The sequence below is a fragment of the Trichechus manatus genome, unplaced genomic scaffold (genome assembly GCF_000243295.1).
Source record: "Trichechus manatus latirostris isolate Lorelei unplaced genomic scaffold, TriManLat1.0 scaffold00138, whole genome shotgun sequence".
Classification (NCBI taxonomy): Eukaryota; Metazoa; Chordata; class Mammalia; order Sirenia; family Trichechidae; genus Trichechus; species Trichechus manatus.
In genome coordinates, this window is record NW_004444074.1 from 2702994 (window position 1) to 2724960 (window position 21967).

The 21967-nt window shown below is 38.4% G+C and overlaps 1 protein-coding gene across 2 annotated transcripts; it reads right to left on the reverse strand.

The window, feature by feature from the left end:
- Positions 1-2077: 2077 nt before the first annotated feature.
- WSB1 (WD repeat and SOCS box containing 1) lies at positions 2078-21182 on the reverse strand. Of its 2 annotated transcripts, none has more exons than XR_002825452.1 (9): positions 20770-21182; positions 15788-15956; positions 14657-14922; positions 10351-10482; positions 8388-8488; positions 5987-7537; positions 5100-5213; positions 4004-4111; positions 2078-3511 (listed from the first exon to the last, which is right to left on the reverse strand). XR_002825452.1 is itself a non-coding variant. In XM_004385387.2 (9 exons), the coding sequence occupies exons 1-9, from the start codon at positions 20807-20809 to the stop codon at positions 3352-3354; spliced, it is 1263 nt and encodes a 420-aa protein (XP_004385444.1). In that variant the 5' UTR covers positions 20810-21182; the 3' UTR covers positions 2094-3351. The 2 variants fall into 2 exon arrangements, 1 of the variants encoding a protein (XP_004385444.1); XM_004385387.2 differs by having other exon boundaries at positions 2094-3511; positions 5987-6159.
- Positions 21183-21967: the final 785 nt, after the last annotated feature.

The following is a 21967-nucleotide window of genomic DNA, read 5'->3' on the forward strand; positions in this document are numbered from 1 at the left end:
GAAAGATTAGACAGGAACCTTCGGGGGCAGTGGGTTTATGTTAATCAGGGAGGAACAACTCAGAAAAGGAGGGTGAGAATGGTTGTACAACAGCAACAATGTCATCGTGTCACTGAATTGTGCATGTAGAAACTGTTGAACTGGTGTATGTTTGGCTGTGTATATTCTCAACAAAAGAAGTAAATTTTAGGAAAAAAAAAAGTAAGCCAACATTATGTGAGTATCTTTCCAGGTTGCACTGAATTATTTGCCACCAACAACCTTTACTTCTGAGGAAAAAGGCTTTAAAATGTTTTAAAAAGCAAAACAAAAACCCTAGTATACTCCAGTTAATGCTTTACCTATGATTTTATCACTGACGTACAATACTAAACCCTCATGTAACTCTACTACACATAAAAGTTAAAATGCATTATCTTAGGCTTACATTTAAATGCTTAAATCACTTACAAACCCTATTCTGATTTATCTGGAGGCTTGATTCAGCCTCTATGGTTTCTGGCTTGTGAGACAATGCTTAACTTCTTATGCTTTGTATTTTCTTATTCCTGTGCTGGCTCCTTGGTAGCCAAGCCCTGTGCAGCCATGAGCCATTGCTTCAACCCACAAACATGCTGTAGTGCAGTGTGGCCTTTTTTAAATCTGGCTGCCCTGACGACAGTGCAAACCAGTCGGATCCAACTTTACCTCAATCACAAGCAGGCAGGGAATTTCAAGAATCATAAATTTTAAGACTTGCCAACCAAAGATCAAGCTACAGGTCTTCAAGTGATTTCATTACTGTGAAAGGACAGTTTGGCCACCAAGTGCCAGAGTCATTTTCTTATGTTCACACGCACCCCGTGGGGTGCTAAAAACAGGAAATCAAATCAGAACATAAATGATCTCTTGCCAGGTCCCCCAAATGGCATGCTGTGGTAATACTGTTTGGAACAAAGAATAGAAGAGAAAGAAGCAGGATTTTAAAATCGAGTAGCCAGAATCTGATTTAACCCAAATCATGTGGGGCTATTTGTCCCTGCGGTCTACCCTACCTTCCTTAGGCCACTCAGTCTAAATGTATTATCATCACCCTGTTATCCTTCCTGGCAAAATGTAAGGGCACTTCTCCCTCTGCAGTCTTCCTTTCATCCTGACACTGCTGTTCTCACAAGAAGAGGTAGCCATCAATTCTGTACTTCTCAGAGAATGTATCTTCTAAAAATGCTATTTTTACTTGATTGGGTATGTTAGCGTGGAGAGTAAGTAACTTAATGACGCAAGAGTAAACTACAGTGTTTTAACATTTCAAATTATAAAGCAGATATAGTACAGGGTAAAATGCAAAAACAAAAAAAATTATGAGGTTTAAAGATAAAAATAAGATGCAACCTGTGCTTCCTTTTGTAATCCTCAAGAGGTAACCTGGGTAGATTTTCTACTGGCTTTCACCTTTATAACTTACATAAAGTTCCTTAACAGAGCCAACTATAATAATATCCAAATTTCTGTGGAAACAATCAAATCTTCAAAGGCACACACCACTCGACTTTTTACGGCTAATTTAACCAGATAGGTTTCCTATAATCCTGTTAAACCCATTGCCATTGAGTCAATTCTGACTCATGGGGACCCCATGTATGTGAGTCGAACTGCACTCCAGAGTTTTCAGTGGCTATAATCTCACCGTAATCTTAGTGTTATGTTCTATATATATGGATGGGGTCACTATGATCCAGAACCAACTTGCCGGCATGTAACAACAATCTTACAGAAAGGTCCCTGGGTGGTACACACTGTTTGTACTCGACTACTAACTACTAACCTAAAGGTTGGCAGTTCAAACCCACCCAGCTGCACAGCAGAAGGAAGTCCTGGCTATCTGCTTCCATATAAAGATTACAACCAAAAAACCATATGGATCAGTTCTACTCTGTAACACAAGGGTTGCCATGAGACAGAATTGAGTCGATGGCAATGGATTTGGTTTTTAATCTTATGGCAGATCACTAGGCCTTTCTTCTGAGGTGCTGCCGGCTGGATACAAAACTGCCAACCTATTGGTTAATAGCCGAGTACAAACCATTTGTACCACCTACAGGCCCTATAAGCCTGTTAGTTCCTCTTGTAAAACTGTATTTTTCTTTGTTTTAGAGCTTTCCTACGGTTTTAAAATCAGCATCACTGCAACAGTTCTCCCAGAACAAACCAATGTAAAAGTTGTATTCACCAAACGCTGAATCAGCCCTAAAGCAGAGACCTAATTCTTCATTATCCTTCTGGCTTAATTTCCTTGTGATGCATCATCAATCTTACGGTGGGGATAGACAAAGAGCATTAAACTTTCCAACGTATTTCAAATACCACGCACAATAGTTGTTTTTTTTTTTTAACAAGTCTTTAATTAAAAAGTCAACAAAAATATATAATCAAGCATTTTACATAATGCATACAGCATACATTCTTAATATCTGCAGGTAAGATAAATAACAGAAGGCAAAAGCAGATATACTGTATTGCTTCTCTTTGGCAAGCACCAGTATCATCCCCTGCAGAAACAGGATACGTGTAAAAAACAAAACAAAAACAAATACCATGGTCTTAAAGTAACTGTCCCTTAGTACAAACAAAATATTTAGCAATAGTACAATAAATGAATTTTTCAAATTGAGTATGTAATACTTTATACCACAGGGGTTAAAATAGATTGTTTTCCAAAATTAAGGCCTGGAGCAGTATTTAAGAAAAACAAAACCAAAAAACCCTTTTTATTAGTTATATCCTGGTCCTGTTCTAGATTTAACAGTGTCACATTCAAACTCCACCTACCAGATGCCATTTCTAAGGAAAACAAAATGATTTCCCTACAGAAAAACTGTGTTTTACATGCAGGGCAGTTGTCTAACACCACCCCCCCGAGTCAAACACACATTTAGTATGAGGCAATGCAGCTTCGTTATGTCAATATTTACCATCTAACTCAGTATCCCAGAGTAAAAAACTTCCTTCCACTTCACAGCAAAGATATATATTGTGGTTCTACTGAAGCAATATATACATGTCAGACACTAAAAATTAGAAAAGCAAAAGAAGAGTTCATTCAACACATAGCAGCTTATATCTAAATATATACATGTATGTATATGTTTTCACAGTTGGACTAAAAAAAAAAATAAATTTACATTTGATATTTTCAGAAATTTCTCCTCTATAAATAATATTTTAAAAGCTCAACTGATCAAACTGCAGTACAAGAACATATCAAATTAAATAAATCTTTTAAACCTTTAAAAACAGATACTTGAAGTCAGTAAAGCTTGAGGTTTGTGTAAAGTGTACTCTGTTTGTCCCTATTAGGGAAGGCGGAGTCTTCTAAATACGATAGGAGAGAAACTCCAGAACTTTGGAAGGAACGGGCAGCTTCTGAACTTCTTGGGTGGGCATCACTCTCCGGACTGACATACGACATAAATGCTGAAGGCTAGGAATCTGCCTTGGAGTGGCCCAAAAATACACACTTCCATCATGCGTCCTAAATGGAAACACAAACCACAAACCCAGTCACTCAAGCATGTATTTCAACATCCCTACAGGAGCCCTAGTGGCACAGTGGTTAAGCGCTTGGCTGCTAACCAGAAGGTTGGTGGTTTGAACCCACCAGCCACTCCTGCGTGGGAGAAAGAAATGGTAGTCAGCTACTGTAAAGATTACAGCCTTGGAAACTCTATGGGGGCAGTTCTACTCTGTCCTATAGCATTGCTATGAGTTGGAATTGACTGGATGGCAATGGGCTTTTTGGTTGGTTTACAGCTCAAATAACCATCATCCAAGGCTTTGTATTAGATTCACAAACTTCACATTAAAACCTAATTAAGGAGACCCAACCAATGATCTATTCTATCACAAATTAACAGTATTATAAGGAGTACTTATGGGAGATTTACTGACAATAAAATAAAATAGTGGCTACTCTGACTAAAAGCACCTTAAATTGCCTTTTAAAAAAATAGAAAGGTATATTTACCCAGCAGCTAAAACACTGCCATCAGTAGAAAAGGCACAGCAAAGACCATTGCTCAAAGATGCAATCTGTACTGGGTAATCCTCATCAATTCTCCAGAACCTCACCATTCTGAAAAGGAAATGAATTGTCTAGTGAATGTTTAGCAGCCTTGAAAATTCAGAAAGAAATACCACTATGTTCTGAGTCACAAAATACACACACAAGGCACTGCAGCAGGCGATCAATGTTGTTCCATGATATATTTTACAGCCTATCCACCAGTTCTTAATTTGGATCAACTCACACTTAGACTACAATGCATGGCTGCCTTCCTTCCCTAGGTCTATGATGTTCACAACTGGAAGCTTTCTCCTGACTTTTTCATAATCAAAACATAACCAGTATGTTTTTCTAAGACAATGAACCCTTTCACTTAGGCGGTGTGTGGCGTAGTATCTAGGCACACAGCAGAGAGTTGATGTTCAGACTTTATCTGAGCAAACAGGAAAACAATGGTTGCCGGCAAATAAAAAAAGAACTCCTCCTCCTGCATGTTAGCTCACATTCTGGAAAGATGATAATGAGCTGCTTTCTGAATTGATGTTACCAAATGGCTTGATCCTATATCCACGCACGTTGTATGATAAAATCTTGAGAAAAGAAGGCCACAACTAGTCTCTGCTTCTTACCAATAAGCAGCACATCTCATGACATTTCATCTTGTAGCCTCAATCTCAGTGGGTATAAATTACTGTTTCTATCATTCATTTCACTTTGGAAATTTCCTTCTGCTTCAACCTTTATAAGCTATTACTGAAAACAAAATTTCTGTGAGCTGACCCAAAAGCTAATTAAAATCTACCCAAGTATGCCTCAACTAGTTAACATGTAAGGAACACAGGGAAAGACATGTTTTATCTGTAGACTATGCAGGTATTATTCAAGCCAGTATTCTTTAAGACACACCAACATCTCTCAAGTCTTTGTCTAGAAAAAGGACATTAAAACCCAACTTGCAGAAAGTTTTTTTTTTTTACACTTAAGAATATTTCCATTATGTACAAGTATCAAAGGAAATTAAAAAAAAAAAAGACCAAGCTATAATTTACACACTCACTTATCATCAGCAAGGCTTGCAATATGCAGTCCATCATGACTAAAAGATACAGAGCGTACCCATCGGTCATTTGCTCCTCCAGCAAATATTGGAGTAGGTGGGGGAAACAGGTGCCTGAGGACAAATACATGTTTTCAGTGAATATAAGGTCACTTCACAAAACAAAACTACCCAGGTACAAAGTACATCTGTCTCTGAATAAGGTTTAAAGTGAACTTAATGAACCCAACTGAGAAGACTGAGTAGAGCTGATTTAAAAAAAAAAAAAAAATCCCACTGCCACTGAGTCGATTCCAACTCAGAGCAACCCTATCGGACAGAGTAGAACTGCCCCATACGGTTTCAAAGGCTGTAAATTTATACAAAAGCAAACTGCCACATCTTTCTCCCATGGAGCAGCTGGTGGGTTCGAACTGCTGACCATTCAGTAGGCAGCCGAGCATTTAACTACTGTGCCACCGGGGGCTCCTCACAGAGCTGATATATCCAAACCAAACAAAAGGGGCCTTAAAAGAATTACTAATCTCTCTTTTACAATGTGGTTTAAGACACTAAGATTATGTTCTTATCTACTTGTTTGGGTTTAACTTTGGTTTTAACTATTTACTCAATATAAGAATACTAGAGATCTGCTAAACTCTAAATATTTTAAATTACTGCGCCTACAGAGTCAGGTACTATTAAACAACAAGACTAGTATCCAGAAAGACAAATTTATTTATAGAATTTATACCTAAAGTTTTGCATTATTCACGGGCTTAAATAACACCAAATTTTTAAAATTATGATAGACTGCATTGTTAGTAATTCTAAACATTCACTTAACATCTTAAAAGCTATACTGATAATCAGAGATGAACTGTACACTAAATTCATGCTGTACACACCCAAATTCCATCAGAATGTCTCCAGTATGTGGATCCCAGATATATACTCGAGTATCATAAGATGCAGTAGCCAGTAATGCTCCATCAGGAGAAAAGTCACAAGCTACCACATCATGGTGATGTCCTTCTAGTTTCCGTATCATGGTATATTTGTCCATATTCCATAGGAAAACCTGCAATAAAAAGGCAATGTTATAGCTTCATTCAAACTCACAGAGGACACAAATGGCACACTTTAAACTAAAAACGCTAAATTCAATTAAGATTATATTAAAATTAAACATTATAAATTATGAGTAATTAAAAGAATATGCTCAGTGTCATAGATTAAAATCAGTCTTTAAGTTAATTAAAGTGACATGCAAATTCTATTTCAAATGTTTCTGTTAAATGTTAATTAAAAAATAAGCCTACACATAAAATAAAGGCAATGCAATTTAACCACAAAGTTATACTGAATTCCATTTATTCCAAAACTAATTAAAATATACAGAAATAAATAGGGTTAAGTACTACAAACCCCCTTCTTTTTTTTTTCTTTTTCAAGAAACTACCAAATTTTAAAAAAATATACAGACAGAAAATGTAAGGTTAACAAATTGTTACTCCATTGGCATCTCCCTTTGAGATAATCACTTGTTTACAATAGGCTTGGATCACCAACGTGAGCCTAGGAAGAGAAACAGATACTGCAAGCAAAGAGAATTTTCACAGCCAAATGAAATTTCTTTGGCAAATAACAAGGATGTTAAACCACATTACAAAATGAAAATGCTACTTTATAAAAACAATACAATCACAACATTTCTTGAATCAAGATTTATCAATCTTACTTTTCCCAACTGACCACAATCATTAGTTATTTTAAGTATAAAACATTTAAATTACTTAAGTACAAGTTTACATATAGTTTTAGATTCTAAAGCTCAGTAGTTATACTGTGCAGAATAGCTCTAAATAAGATTTAATGTATATTTCAGTCTGTTTTATTAAATGTAAGCTTGGAGGTTTATAACAATCCAAATAACACAATCTCTCCTCCTCTTGGAGTAAAGCAGTCCTTTTTGCTACTTTTTTTTTTTCCTCTGCACAGACATAATTTATTACTTCTAAAGGAAAATAAACACAAATTTTAAATTGGATCAATGACTTAATCTATCTCTAGTATCTCAAAGAATTCCAAAAAATAGCACAGAGAAACCATCTGAAGACCAACTGCTTTACATTAAATTGGTTTCACTTGTCAGACTCCCAATTCCAACAAACTGGAAGATAAATTTACTCGGAGGAGTCAGTGGGTTTCACTGTGGGGAAAATTATTTTAAAAAAGAAAAAAAGAAAGAAAGAAAAGCAGAAAGTGGACATCGACCAGCACCTGCGTACGTACAGTACACCTTGCAGCCGAATGCAAGGTTACTTCATCCTATGGTAAAGGTCGCCCCCAGCCCGGTAGCCAGAGATGCCACTCTTTCTGCCCAGCTAACACCATTGTGCGCCTGTGTGCGAGTGGTGCCAGCATAACCTCAATCACACCAATATTGCTGCCACCACCTGTGACAGGGAAAGCAAGAAGCATATGGAAAACACACAGCCTAAAATAGCAATGTCAACATCTAGCTTTGTTCTTCCTACGATTTTAAAAGAACTAGACCAAGTATTTTGTTCTAAACTTCTAACATTTGCAACTACCATTTAACATACTTCTTAGCTAAATAAAATGCATTTCACCAGCCTCCCATCCCCCATTAACTCAAAGTATATTGTGATCAACACATGTATTTGGACTTCAACCATTTTCATAAATACCTGAAGCTAGTAAGATCTCTTTACACAACTCAGAGCTCATAGACAACTAAAGAGAGTTCGTCAATAAGCAAAACCCTCTTCAGAGTCATTTACTTAAGCTGTCTACATATATGCTGTAAGACAGACAATTTCATCTATAATTCATTCTAGGACATACATGAGTGCTATTGTTATTCTTATTAAGTTTTAAGTTACTTTTTTTCAGTTAAATGTCCAGGACCAGCTGGGACTCAAAACTTTAAAAACAGCAAACTGGACAAAAAAATAGAACAACAGAGAAAATAATTAGCAAGGGAATGTCTTAAAATTTGGACTAATCTCTTCTATAGCACATAAACTTCCTAGATCTTACAAAAAACAAATCTGACATACCCCTCATTTTATGAATATTATCTCTAACTAAAAGCAATCCAACTTCTCACTTCACAATCAGTAACTATACTAAATTAATTTCCTTCATGCAAATTCTCCCCCATCATGAAATAAAACATTTATTTGTGACACCGAGCACAGACTTAATAGGTTACTTAGATTTATAATGATTATGCATACATAATCCAAGTCACAATGAACGTACAAGAACTTTGATACATACTGCTTTACTGGCTCCAACTGAACACAGCATAGAAGAGTCGGGAGAGAATGCACAGCTGTACACCCAGTTCTGATGTCCCCTCAATACTTTCATCATATTTCCTGAACAAAAGGAAGTATCTGTTAACCCTAGAATCCATTTCAAATGAGCAGCATTTCAAAATGGCAATAAAGCAGAAAGTCACAAACTTCTACAGCTGACATGATTCATCTAGCATATTACATATGATAGCAGGGGTTGGCAATCTACACCAGTGTCTATTTTTGTTAATAAAGTTTCATTAGAACACAATCATGCCTGTTTGTTTACATATTGTCTATGGCTTTTTTCTTTTTTTGCACTACAAAGGCAGAGTTGAGGAAGTACAAAAAGACCGCATGGTCCACAAGCCTAAAATGTTTACTATTCTTTTACTCCAATCTGCCTATTCTACAAACAGAAACTGGAACACAGCAAGGTTAAGAGACGTGAATATCTTCAAAATGCTTTCTCACCCTTCTTTCCTTTTGGTAACTTACACTCCACTCCCAACGCCCCTGTGTATTATCCACAGTACACATTAAAACTATGCTTAAGTATAATTAACTCTTAATTTTACAAATACTTGCGGACTGGCTACTATATGCCAGGCACAGAGGATACAACTAAGACAAAGTCCCTACGCTCTTTTGGCTCGTACATTTTACTGTGCCTACATCCTTAAAACATGTGTGCATAACTGAAAACATGCTGAGATAAGTAAACACTATTTAATATGCAAAAGAAAACAAAAATTCATCAAAGAATTTTTTAACTACTGGGATTTCTCCCATCCACAGCTGAAGAATCAGAACACTGAAAAAATGCACAGGAGGCACATCATGGTTTTGTAATGTTAGCACATTATTTTATCAGACAATGGTTACTATCCATCAGCTGGAACAATTTCTGCAAATCTGATGGGTCTGTTTGCTACTACATTCAATTTAAGCTGCACTATCTCTTGAGCAAGGATATGAATCTCCAGGTTAAGGATGTTTGAGCACCAACAGACCTCCTTTAAATATAAAGCTTTAGTTAAAAAATGTAAACTATTTTATCAGGGGCTCTTAAAAAATGTACACTCTTTTGTAAGAGGGAAGAGATGCTCATCTCCGGTCCACTCAAACAACGTAGCTTCCCAAACCTTTGTAAGCATCACAAATATTAAAAGTTTTAGAAAAGGCTCGAATACCTTCCTACTGAAACCAATACAGCTTTCTAACATATCTGAAGGGTGTCTTTTATTTTTAACAAAAGAATTTCTTAGCATTACATGTTATGAATTGTGGTATGTAAATTATGTTTTAATCTAAACTTTACTGGTTTACTAAATTATATGTTTTTGTTACTTCAAAAACCAAAAACCAAACCCATTACCATTGAATTGATTCCAACTCACAGAGACTCTACAGGACAGAGTAGAACTGCCCCACAGAATTTCCACGGCTGTAAATCTTTACAGAAGCAGACTGCCACATCTCTCTCCTGCGGCGCGGCTGGTGGGTTTGAACTGCTCATCTTTCAGTTAGCCGCTGAGCACTTAACCACTGCACCACCAGGGCTCCTTGTTACTTCAACTTCTACTTAAATTTTCACTAAGCAAATGCAGGAAATTAATAACCCTCCCTAAAAGAAATAACACAGATCAGATTTTGTAAAACCCTAACACTGATCCAAATTTTGTCCTCAAATAGTTGATACAGATCTGCGTGGTTAGTTTCTGAATAATTTTAGATTGTTTACTTAGAGTAACTGCTGGCTCCTATTCTGGGTCACATTTATGTTTCTGTTTGATTTGTACTGGGAAAAGAACCAAAGGATTAAGCGTAGAAAAGGAAACTTTGATCATACGCCACTTATAAATGCCTCAGATGATCCCAATACCTCTCACTAGTAATAGCAAAGAACTAATCTTTTTTTACAGCCTAGGCAAATAACATACCATCATCTTTCAGGTCCCACACTCTCAGAGTTTTGTCTCTTGAAGCTGACACTAAGATCAAGCTCCCATCTGGAGCAAAAGTTAAATCTCTGACCACTTCAGTATGATCTACCAAGTTAAGGAGGAGTTTTCCTAAACACAACAGGAAATATAAAAAAAAAAATACAATGTTAATATTTTTAATCAGCTTCTACTTTTTAAAAATGGGTTGCTCATCACTAAAAAAGTAAACGAATAGCAATTCTTGGGCACCTCTTTAGTTTAGCAAGTGTTAAATGTAGATTTAGATTCACTATTTGTTTTAAAATCATTCTTTCCAGGATACCAAAGCCTCAATTTATTAGAAAAATGAAAAAAGAACTGCTGAAATGTAAACAAACTCCTAGACCAAGTTAATTTAATATCAAGAAAAATCCTACATTAACATCTTCTAAATCTTTGTATAGTACAATTTTAAAATATAAAATACTTCCTTAGTATTACTGATGGACTGTCGAACTTCCCAAAAGGTACACATTATCCCACAACAACTTAAATTTCTGAACATAATCTCTGTGACAAAATACACTTTATTCATCTAATACTGTAAGAGTTTTACCTTCTAGGAAAATCTATGGCTTACCTTATTTTTTTTTCAAGAATCCAATCGAATTTATTATCCCCACTCTATGTTAGTATCACTTGCTATGTTTTGATGTATGTATTATTTTTTGTCATTGTTGAAAATATACATAGCAAAACATATCAATTCAACAGTTTCTACAATTTAGTGACACTCATTACATTCTTCTAGTCGTGCAACCACTCTCACTCTTCTTTTTTTGGGTGACAAATATTCTCTTTAATAATGGTATATTATTTATAGAATTTTAAAAAATAGTCTTAACAATAGATACAGCCTGTTGCCATTGAGTTGACTCTAACTCATAGCGACCCTACAGGACAGAGAACTGCCTCATCACCCTCCTTTTCTGAGTTGTTCTTCCCTCATTAACATAAACTCACTGCCCCCTAAAGTTCCTATCTAATCTTTGGAGTTGCTGTTGTCAATTTGATCCTGTATAGATAGTTCTTAAGAGAGCATAATGCTCAAAGGACACTTTTTTAATAGTTAAGCTAAACTGTATTGTTCAGTTTTAAAATGACTTCAGGGGATATTTTTGGTTTAAGGTTTAAAGATTATCTCAGGGCAATAGTTTCAGGGGTTCATCCACCCTCCGTGGCTCCAGACAGTCTAGGGTCCATGAAAATTTTAAAAGCTGTTCTGCATTTTCCCCTTCTGATCAAGATTCTTCTGTGGAAGAAGATGTTCAGTAATGGTAGCTGGGCACCATCTAGTTCTGGTCTCATGGCAAAGGAGGCAGTTGTTCATGGAGGCAACTAGCCACACATTCCACATCCTCCTCCTATTCCCAACTCTCTGTTGCACCAGGTGAATACAAACCAATTGTTTGTTGTGCCTTGGATGACCACTTGCAAGCTTTTAAGACCCCAGGAACTACACAACAAACTAGGAGGTAGAAGAGAAGCACTAAACATGTTATTAGGCCAATTAACTGAGATGTCCCATGAAACCATGACCCTAAACCTCCAAACCAAGGAACCAAATCCCATAAGGTGTTTGGCTGTACATAAGCAGCCTCAGCAGCTACTCTTTTTTTGTTGTTGTAAACACACCCTATTTTACGCAAATAACACGTTTTCTGTTTGCGTGATAATTTTTTTTTAAAAGAGCAACATGCAAAAAATGGCAGAGCGGCACTTATGAAAATACCTCATGGGGGAGGGCGCGGTTGGCAAACAAACATAGAAGGTGGGCGTTATTTGTGTAAAATACGGTATCTTGCACCCTTCTGCCAATTCAACTTTTTACAGGTGTACAACTTATTACTGTACAACATTTTATTGTGGTTTAGGTGATACTTTACATAGCAGTTTCCCATTCAACAATTTATACACAGCTTGTTTTGTGACACTGTTGCTATCCCCTCAACGTGTCAATACTCTCCCCACTTCCTCTCCTGTGGTCTCATTTTTTCATTCGTCTAGCATTCCTGCTCCTTCCTGCCTTTTGAACTTTACTTTTGGGCAAATACTGCCCTTTTGGTTTCGTATAGTTGCTTGTTCTGGGGAGCACGTTCCTCACGGGTGTTATTTTTCACTTTATAGGCCTGTCCATTGTTTGGCTGAAAGGTGATCTCCGCAAATAGTTTCAAGTTTGAAGGGTGTCTAAGGACCACAGTCTTAGGGGTTGCACCAGTCTCTATCAGATCAATATGTCTGGTCTTTTTTTATGAATTTGAATTTTGTTCTACATTTCTCTCCTACTCTGTCCAGGGCGTTCTATCGTGACCCCAGTCAGAGCTGTCGGTAGTGGTAGCCAGGCACCAGCTAATTCCTCTGGTCTCAGGCTAGTGGAGGCTGTGATTCATGGGGTCCACTAGTCCTCTGGACTACTTATTTCCTTGGGCCTTTGTTTTTCTTCACTCTTCTTTGCTCCAGGTGGAAAGTGACCAATAGTTTTATCTCAGATGGCCGCTTGCAAGCTTTTAAGACCTCAGTTGCTACTCATCAAAACAGGATGTAGAGCACTGTCTTTATGGACTATGTTATGCCCATTATCCTACAAGACTATGGTCCTTGCACTTCAAGCCCAGTAACTCAGTGTCATGAGGTGTTTGGATATGTCTAAGAAGCTTCCATAACTGTGCCCCCTATGTACTCTATTACATATATATACACATATATGTATATATATATATGTGTATATATATATACACATATATAAAAATATATATGCAGCACATACTTATACATACAAACGCCCACAACTATACCTATATATATACGCAAATATACTCCCATACTCCCTCCCACACTTATACAGCATATATATTTACCTATGTAATTACTCACAAATTTCTGGTTGTTATTACTTACATTTGTTTTTAATTGCCAAAAGAATTTAACTTTTCAACCTATCTAGTTAAACTTTAGATAAAATGTCACTAAAACCTTCCGAAGGTTGAAACAGACCTTTTGTTATTGAGATTTTACACAGGGAAGTATACACTATTCTAGAAGAATGGTTATTAATAAGCAAATGGAAATAATTAAGGTAAAACAATTTGTTTCTTAATATCTTCAATTCATTATTTATTCTTTTCAACTGTTTCTTCTGGGAACAAAGTCTAAATTTAAACCCAAAATATCCTGTAATATAGTTCATCTCTACTCTGACCTAAAGTCCTAGAAAGACTTTTTTTTTATTTTATTGTTGTACTATAAGTGAAAGTTTACAATTCAAGTTAGTCTCTCATACAAACATTTATACATACAGTGTTATGTGACCTTAATTGCTCTCCCTATACGGTGACAGCACACTCCTCCTTTCCACCCGATTTTCCGTGTCCATTCAACCAGCTCCTGACCCTCTCTGCCTTCTCATCTCACCTCTTGACAGGAGCTGCCCATTTAGTCTCATGTATCTACTTGAGCTAAAAAACACTCTTCGTGAGTATCATTTTATGTCCCATAGTCCACTCTAGTCTTTGAAGAGTTGGCTTTGGGAATGGTTTTAGTTCTGGGTTGATGGAGAGTCCGGGGGCCATGCTTTCTGGGGTTCCTCCAGTCTCAGCCAGACCATTAGGTCTGGTCTTTTTACCAGAATGAGTTCTGCACCCTACTTTTCTCCTGCTCTGTCAGGGACTCTCTGTTATGTTCCCTGTCAGGGCGGTCACTGGCGGTAGCCAGGCACCATCTAGTTCTGGTCTTAGGCTGATGCAGTCTCTGGTTTATGTGGCCCCTTCTGTCTCTTGGGCTAATACTTTCCTTGTGACTAGGTGTTCTTCATTCTCCTTTACTCCAGGTGGGTTGGGACCAATTGATGCAACTTAGATGGCTGCTCACTAGCATTTAAGACCCTAGACACCACTCAGAAACCAAGTTTACTTTGAAAGCCCCTAAACCATCAACCACTGAAAAAGTATGTAAGAAAACACCTTGTTACTTAAGTCAGAGAATTAAATTACTAGTTCATAAGTGATAATTAACTAAATAATACCTAGACATCCCCTTCCTGCTATAATATTCTCTTAAGATTGATCAAGCAGTGTCAACTCTATAGTTTTCTAAAACTAAAACCATGAGCTGAATAAATGCTATTCAGACCAATTATAAAGACACACTCATAGTACCAATCCTTGCTTTTCAGTATGTTAAAACTCTCAAATCATATATTCCAGTGTCTGAGGTTTACTTTTAAAACTATGACTAAAAATAGCTTAACTTTATAAAGAATCCATACCTGTATATACATCCCATATTTTGATACGCCCATTGTTTAACCCTGTGGCAAGGAGTAGCTGATCTTGTCCAAATTTGAATCGATGCCATTCTATATTCACACAGCGACTTTCTTTTTCTGGAATTGAAGAGCCAAAAGCAAGACTCCAGACTATATCTCCACAGTCTATAGTATGTTCACGAGGCTTATTTTTCTGGCCATCACTATTTTGTCTTGGCAATCTTAAACTGCTTGAATTGGTGACATTCTTGGGGCCATGCAAGAGACTAGAGGGGAGGAAAAAAGACTGAAATTGAGCCATTATCTACTCTGGTCTCCTGTGGGTACAGAATAATTTTATACTTTTTGTTTGTTTGCTTGTTTATTAAAATAACCTCAACCTCAATATGATTACAGTGATACTGAAAAACCACAAACACCTATAGATAGGAGGGTGAAAAGTTACTATTTGGGCTATTAGAACATAACTGAACAAATTCAGATCATTCTAAGAAATTCTCAGTAGCTAAGGTAAAAAATAAAGCAATTTATAACTTATTCATCGTCCAAATTTTCCTCAAGCATTTGACAAAATCCCATCCTTTCTACGTCTAGTGTAATATATAATAAAACATTGATGAATATAACCATGAAGGTCTACTAGACATAAAAGCAGGGCAAGATTAAATGTAGTATATGATACATTTTAGAAAAACTTCCAATATACACACTCAACCCCAAGCAGAGGGATCATAAGTACATTAAAAAGTAATTTCATGATCTATGTACCACTGTTATATAATAAAATTATTCAAGTCTCTCTGCTGTGAAATCCAAAATGAATCCAAAAAAGCTTCTCATAATAAAGGTCACCTGCCTTGGCATAACACGTATGTACTAACGAGGCACAACTAATCTACCTTTTAATGCACCAAAAAACTTAAAGACACAAAAGTACCTGAGAAAATTCTATAATGTCAAAGGCCAGACAGTCCTTTACACAAATTTTCCAATAAGTATAGTCAGTCTATAATTAAAATACATTTACAACACAGTCAACAAAGGGAAAACTTAAATATCAAAATATTTTATCACCTCACTCAGAAAAACTCCACAAACAGATACAAAGTGCAAAGAAGAAAAGAGTCTTACAAGTTCTTAAGGCACTGGGACCACGGAACGAGCTTTACTGTACGATGTCCTTGTGACCAAGCAAAGTACGAACCATCTGGCGCAAAAGCAACCGTCCAATTTTCACAACCACATTTCTTGTCAAAAGGAGCTGCTGGAGCTAAAAGTTCACCTATAGTACGTGATCTCACTAAATGGAAAGATAAAAAATACAGTTATCATATATAATCAACAATGAATTTGAGACTGCCTCTGTATTACTTTGGGACTCACTGAACTCTATGGAGTTTTCCCCTTTTCTATGCTGACAGGTTATACAAAGTTTTACTTTCTACTCTCCTAGGGGACATATGTGATGTGAAGACCCCTTACTGATAATAACTATCTTTAAGTTTTGGTAAAAGTGATATTCTTAAAATTTCCAGATGCAAGATTTTTTTGAAAATTGCAATAAAAAACTGTTCAAGTAATAACAATGTAATGACCAATTAGGGCTAGCAATTTCTGAAGTCTGATTTTTGGGTTACATTATGTTTTTATCAAATTACAGTACTAACATTTAAAATGCAAGAGACTAAAGTTACTTTGCAAGAAAAGTACTGTCCAAATTACTAAGTTTTTTTGGCTTTCGAAAACCATAAACCATTATAATATACAATATGACATCATTACTCAAAGGAAAGCATTAGAAAGTGGTCTTTTCTAACATGATTATCTTTTTCAGGTCCAGATCACAAAATCACAAAACCCTCAGAACCAAAAGGAGCTTATTCAGTCCAACCAATGCTTTAAAACGCATTACATTTGTGATTCTCAAATGGTGGTCCTTAGGCATCTTCCCAATGGGCTACAAACTGACCCAAAAGTGGAAGTCCAGTAATTATTTTGGTTCTTAAGGACAGTGGACAATTTCATACATTTTTAATTTATTTAGGATTACTTGAATTTAGCATGCATAACAAAAACTGGCATTTACCAGAGTACGGAGAATCTGACTTCCATATTTCACAAGAAGCATGATCAACAAGCTCCTACTGTACATGTGCACATGCAGTTAGCTGGAAGTTCCTCAATCCTGGAACAGGGACTTCTTTTATCAGGGTATCACTAATGTCTTAGGATGGACTTGATTTCAAATTTTGCTACTCTTTTCAGTTATAAATTATTTATTATTATGGTCATTTTAGCTTCCCCATTACTTGTTTTGTGGTTAGTTGTCTGGTCAACTCTACAGTGTACAGTAATATATTTTTACATTACTTTTGGCCTAAACTTTCCAACAACTAAATGCTAGAGCAGATATATATACAATTCCCCAAAATAGACTCTTTTGGTAACATTTTCAGAGTCTGAACATGTACTATGTCAACAGCTAGTACAGCACCTGGTATGACAGGTCCTCAGTAAATATTTATTGAATGAATATGAAAGCACATGTATAAACTCCGGTTCTTAAGTGAATTAAATATGTTCCACGCCCAATTCCTCCATACATTAACAGGTGAGTTAAGGTTTTAAAGAACAAAACAAAACAAAACAAAACAAAACAAAACTGAGACCCATTTGAGATTATCATAAAACTTCCCTTTTAATGACTCAAAATCTTCCTCCCAGTCACCCCACAGTCACCCCACCCACTCACTGGTCCGGACCTAAAAGAATGAGCCTAATGTTGCTCTCACACGACATTCATATGCTGAAGAGAGCCACAACATCAGCTCCTAAATCTTTCCAACAGGCTAAACATCTCTAGTCCTTTCATCATTCCTTAGGTTACATGGTTTAAAGTCCATTCCCCAGCTTCACCTTCATCACACTTCTCCAGGTAAACTCAGGTAATCAACGGCCCTCATGAAAGTGACACCCACGCCTAAACACAGTAATTCAATTTGGTTTAATCACAGCAGTAGACTCCTACATACACTTGCACTATTAACTTCACTGGCAGTCACATGCCTTTCTTAACAAAATTTCACAAATGGCTGACCTCTGATATCTGCAAAATGATTTTTTTAAATATACAAATGAGTTCAGAAAGGGTATGCTGCTCCAGGTTTCCTTACATTCTTCCAAGCCCAGAGTCTTATGTGGCCATTTAGCTAGGGTACCTTACGTGGCTGGCTACTGAATTTGCAATCTTTGCCTAAACTACATCTTTTTAAAATCCATAAATTTTTGGGAGAAAGAACACAAAGTACAAATAAGGGAGGTAAGTTTAAAAACTGAACTGCAAAATACAAGCATTATCTTAAAACAAGAAAGTCTCTAGTTAAACTAGATGAGTATACTAGTATCATTTCTATCTCAAAAAATAAAAGAACAGCCTTTGCATCCAGCTTCAAAAACATCTGTAAATTAGACTAGAATTCAGCTTTCCCCCCAGTGGCACAGTGGTTAAGAGCTTGGCTGCTAACCAAAGGTTGGCAGTTCGAATCTACCAGCCACTCCTTGGAAATCCTATGCAGCAGTTCTACTCTGTCCTACAGGTTCTCTATGAGTCGGAACCTATTCGACGGCAACAGATTTTAGCAAGCATAATCAAGACTAAATTTCCCACAGAAGAGACTCATTTTTTTAGTCTGTATTTTAAGATCACTTTGTATTTTTCTTCTTTTACTCTGGCCACCAAAAAAAAAAAAAGAAAACCTGGTTCAAATGGCAAAGACCACAAAATAATAAACCAATTTATTCTCGAATATACAGAAATTCAAAAAATATATAGAAATTCACTATAAGAACTGCCAAATAAATAGAAGTTATAATGTTCAACAAGGATTTTACTAAAAAAATGCTTGATAGTGTGTCCTTCCCTGTTAACAGGCACACCAAACGATTTCTGAAAGCATCTCAATTTAAATCTTTACTGGTAGATTACTAAAAATCTAGCATGAAGTTTATAATAAAGTGCTGGGGGCGGAGGGGGAAACGACCCTGTAACCATTTAATGTTATATCCTAAGAAATTTATGATTCAATGACCTTGTAGAAGGTAAAGGCTGTCTGCCATGGAAATCAGCCGTAAGGCACAACACCACATTATTAATAACACATCATCTGAGTCATTGCTGAACAAAGCAAATACGGTTTAGTGCCTTCTTCACATTCCTCCCTACAATGTCTTAATCAGAAAGGGAGGATCTGCGGCAGTGCCTTGGGAAAGAGGGCAGTAGCTCAAAGCAGTAACCCTCTGTCACAGATTTCTTTCATAATTCATGGATCCTGTCTCTGTTCTTTAAGTATGTCCTTGAGAAACCAAACAACTACAGTTAATACCGATACAATGCTACACAAAGACGTAAGTGTTTAACCTTATATCCAAATGATCCTTTAAAAAAATTTAAAAAAGAAAGCAACCAAAAGTGGGGTTTTAAAAAAGCTTAGAAAAAGCCAAAGTTCTTTTAGGTATTTGGCACTTAAGTAGTTAACTTTTTACTATATCCCAGTAATAAAACACTGAGACCTAAATATTGGGGAGGTGGGGGGGGATAAATAAATAAAAGGCTACTTTGTGGATGGTTTTTCCTTATGAAGGTATGTTAAGCAGCTCTATTCATCCCTTGGAAGAGAGGACTGGAAAAGTTTTCAAAATGATTCATCAAGATGAAGTAAAAGACAGACAGATGAAAGATAGATCACTCATCTGTCATCACTGTGTGGTGGAAAAAACCACCGGATGAAAAATAAGAACTCCTGAGTTTTGTGCCCCACTCCTACATGTACTTACTGATCATAAAGTACAGTTAAAACAAAAATTGGACACATGTTTTGTGTGTTCTCTGCATCTTTAAAATAGTTATTAAAACCAAGGTTAAGGTCCCCTCCTAAACAGCCATTCAACTTTATTGCTAAGAGAACAAAAGTCCAGAATTCTAAGGTCTAAAGATTCACCCACACACAAGATAAAGGGTGTTTTGGCTACTTCAGCTTCTTCCTTTCTCTAGAAATACCTCCTCTATGTATTTTATTGAAGACATTCATTTACTTAAGGATAGTAGGGAAATGCAAAGACTGCTCAATGGCCACCTCAAATTTTTAATTACCACAGTTCAGTTCAGTGTGACTGAGTCTATCAGTCGATGCACGGCATGCCCTTTTCCCCCTAAAAGTTGTTCCAGTTATTTTATCTTAAGTGAGAGGATTCCAACAATGTGAGCTGCTTTCAGCCCAGCCTTGGGGTAGGTCCTGAGACCCTTAACCTCTACTGCCCTGTCTTCAGGGAGGCAGGCTAGCCTGGAAGTCAGTTTTTAGACCGCCTTTCCAGAGCTTGCTCTCTGTACAACAGCTTTCCTTCTGTCACCCCACCCAACCATTCTGCAACTCCCATATGTGTATGAAAGATAATTGAGTCTCCTCCCCCGAACCACTGCGTTTTTGAACCCCATACTATTTTTTTTTTTTTTTAAAAGAATTGCTTTTTCCAGGCTGTGGGGCACCTCTTCACATCTCTCATTAAAGACTGCTTGGGGTGCAGAAAGCCCCCTGCTTAGAACACACAGGTTTAGACTTCCCATTCTAAGCTTAACTAAAGAGTCTCCGCGACTTGATCAGTAATCCCTGGGAGTAACCCCTCCCCGTCCACTCGACAGTCCCAGTCGCGGTGCCAAAAGAATCACAGGATGCGGCCCAGCGCCGACCTCCGATAAGGGAACTAGGGTTCGGAGGGGCAAGCGCCTGAGCACCCGATGCAGGGTAGGGCCCCGGGTTCACCCTCACCCATCGCCCAGGTTCCACTCCACTCTAAGATTCGCTCATCTGCCTCCCTAGTGCCAGGCGCACAGCAAACGCTCCATCAATACTGAACCCAGTTACCACTCAGCAGACATCCAACGCGGGGCCGTTTCCTTCCTCTTCGCTTAAGGGCTTGCCCCCCCCTTACTCTTCTTCCCTAAGACTCAGAGACATTTCCTCCCGAACCTCCTCGGGGTAGTCCCTTCCACTCCCAAGCCCCCGCGCGCTCACCCCTCCTCACCCACCATCCTCTGAGAAGCCCGCCCCATTCCTCACCGATCTCTTTCTCGTTGACCCTCGGGGGAAAGCTGGCCATCTATGGGGCACCGTCTGATTCCGGGGACACGATGCAGACGCAACGACAGAGAAAGGAACGGCGAGCGCTGAGGGGCGTGACGCGGGCTCGGTCCCTCCCGATCCCGGGGACGGAGGGGAGGGGCGAGGGCGGTCGCTGGGGCTTCTGCCGACTGCCCCGGCGAAACTCCCAAAGGCCTCGGGCCAAACTAAGGAGTTAAACACAGACAATAGACCCTGGTCCCTGCCTCACACCTAAGGACCAAGACGCTAACTCTGACGCTGCGGACTGCAAACGAAACACTGGAGACAAAATGGCGGGCGGCACGAGCGATATCAGGGCGGCGGAGGCGGGGCCTCGTGACGCTTCGCCTGAGGCCCGCCTGCCGCCGCACGGGACGTGACGGCCTTTGCTCGCCGCCCCAGCGCTACGTGCTCCTGGGCGTTGTCCGAGGGGGAGCCGCGGGGGAGACCGGGAGGAGCGGAGAGGCGGGAGAGGAGCCGTAACCTCAGTTGAGCAAAGGCGAGACGGCTGAGTAGGAACTAACCGCCTGTTCGTTTAACCTGATTTCGTTTTCCCGGGCCACGGTGCCCTAGCTTAGTATTTAGAAGTTGAATTGCCTTTAAAAAGGACACAGATACGTAATGGCAAATGTTTTGTAGTACGTATTTCACCACAGTGAAAATTTTAAAAGATAAAAATATATTAGCCCACAACTTAAGTATTGTATGACGTTAAACCGGCTAAACCTAAAAGAACAAAAAAAGCCTTTCAGATTTTAACTAGATTTGGCCGGCTGCTCACCTCCCACATGCTGGGGAAGTGGAGGTTGCGTAGATGAGTTTTAGCGTCGTTATCCCCCACCTGTCTGGCCGTAATTGTGCCTGACGGGAGCCAGCTGGTTTTAGGAAGGGTGGAGGTGACCGAGCGTGAGGAACAGGGTGACCTGGGCATGATCGCGCCCCGCCGCGGGCCCTCCTTGGACTGCCTTTGTCCTGGGTGGTCCCTGCAGCCGGCCTCCTCCGGGCCTTCAGCGGGGCTGGTGGTCTGCGAGGTGTCCCGGATGCTCCTGTCAGCTCAGAAACGACCCTTCCTCCACCAGGTATCTCCGGGCGGTGCCTGCCAAAAAGCCAAGTACCCGCTTACAGGAGGCATTTTTGCATTTTAACGGATCCTTCC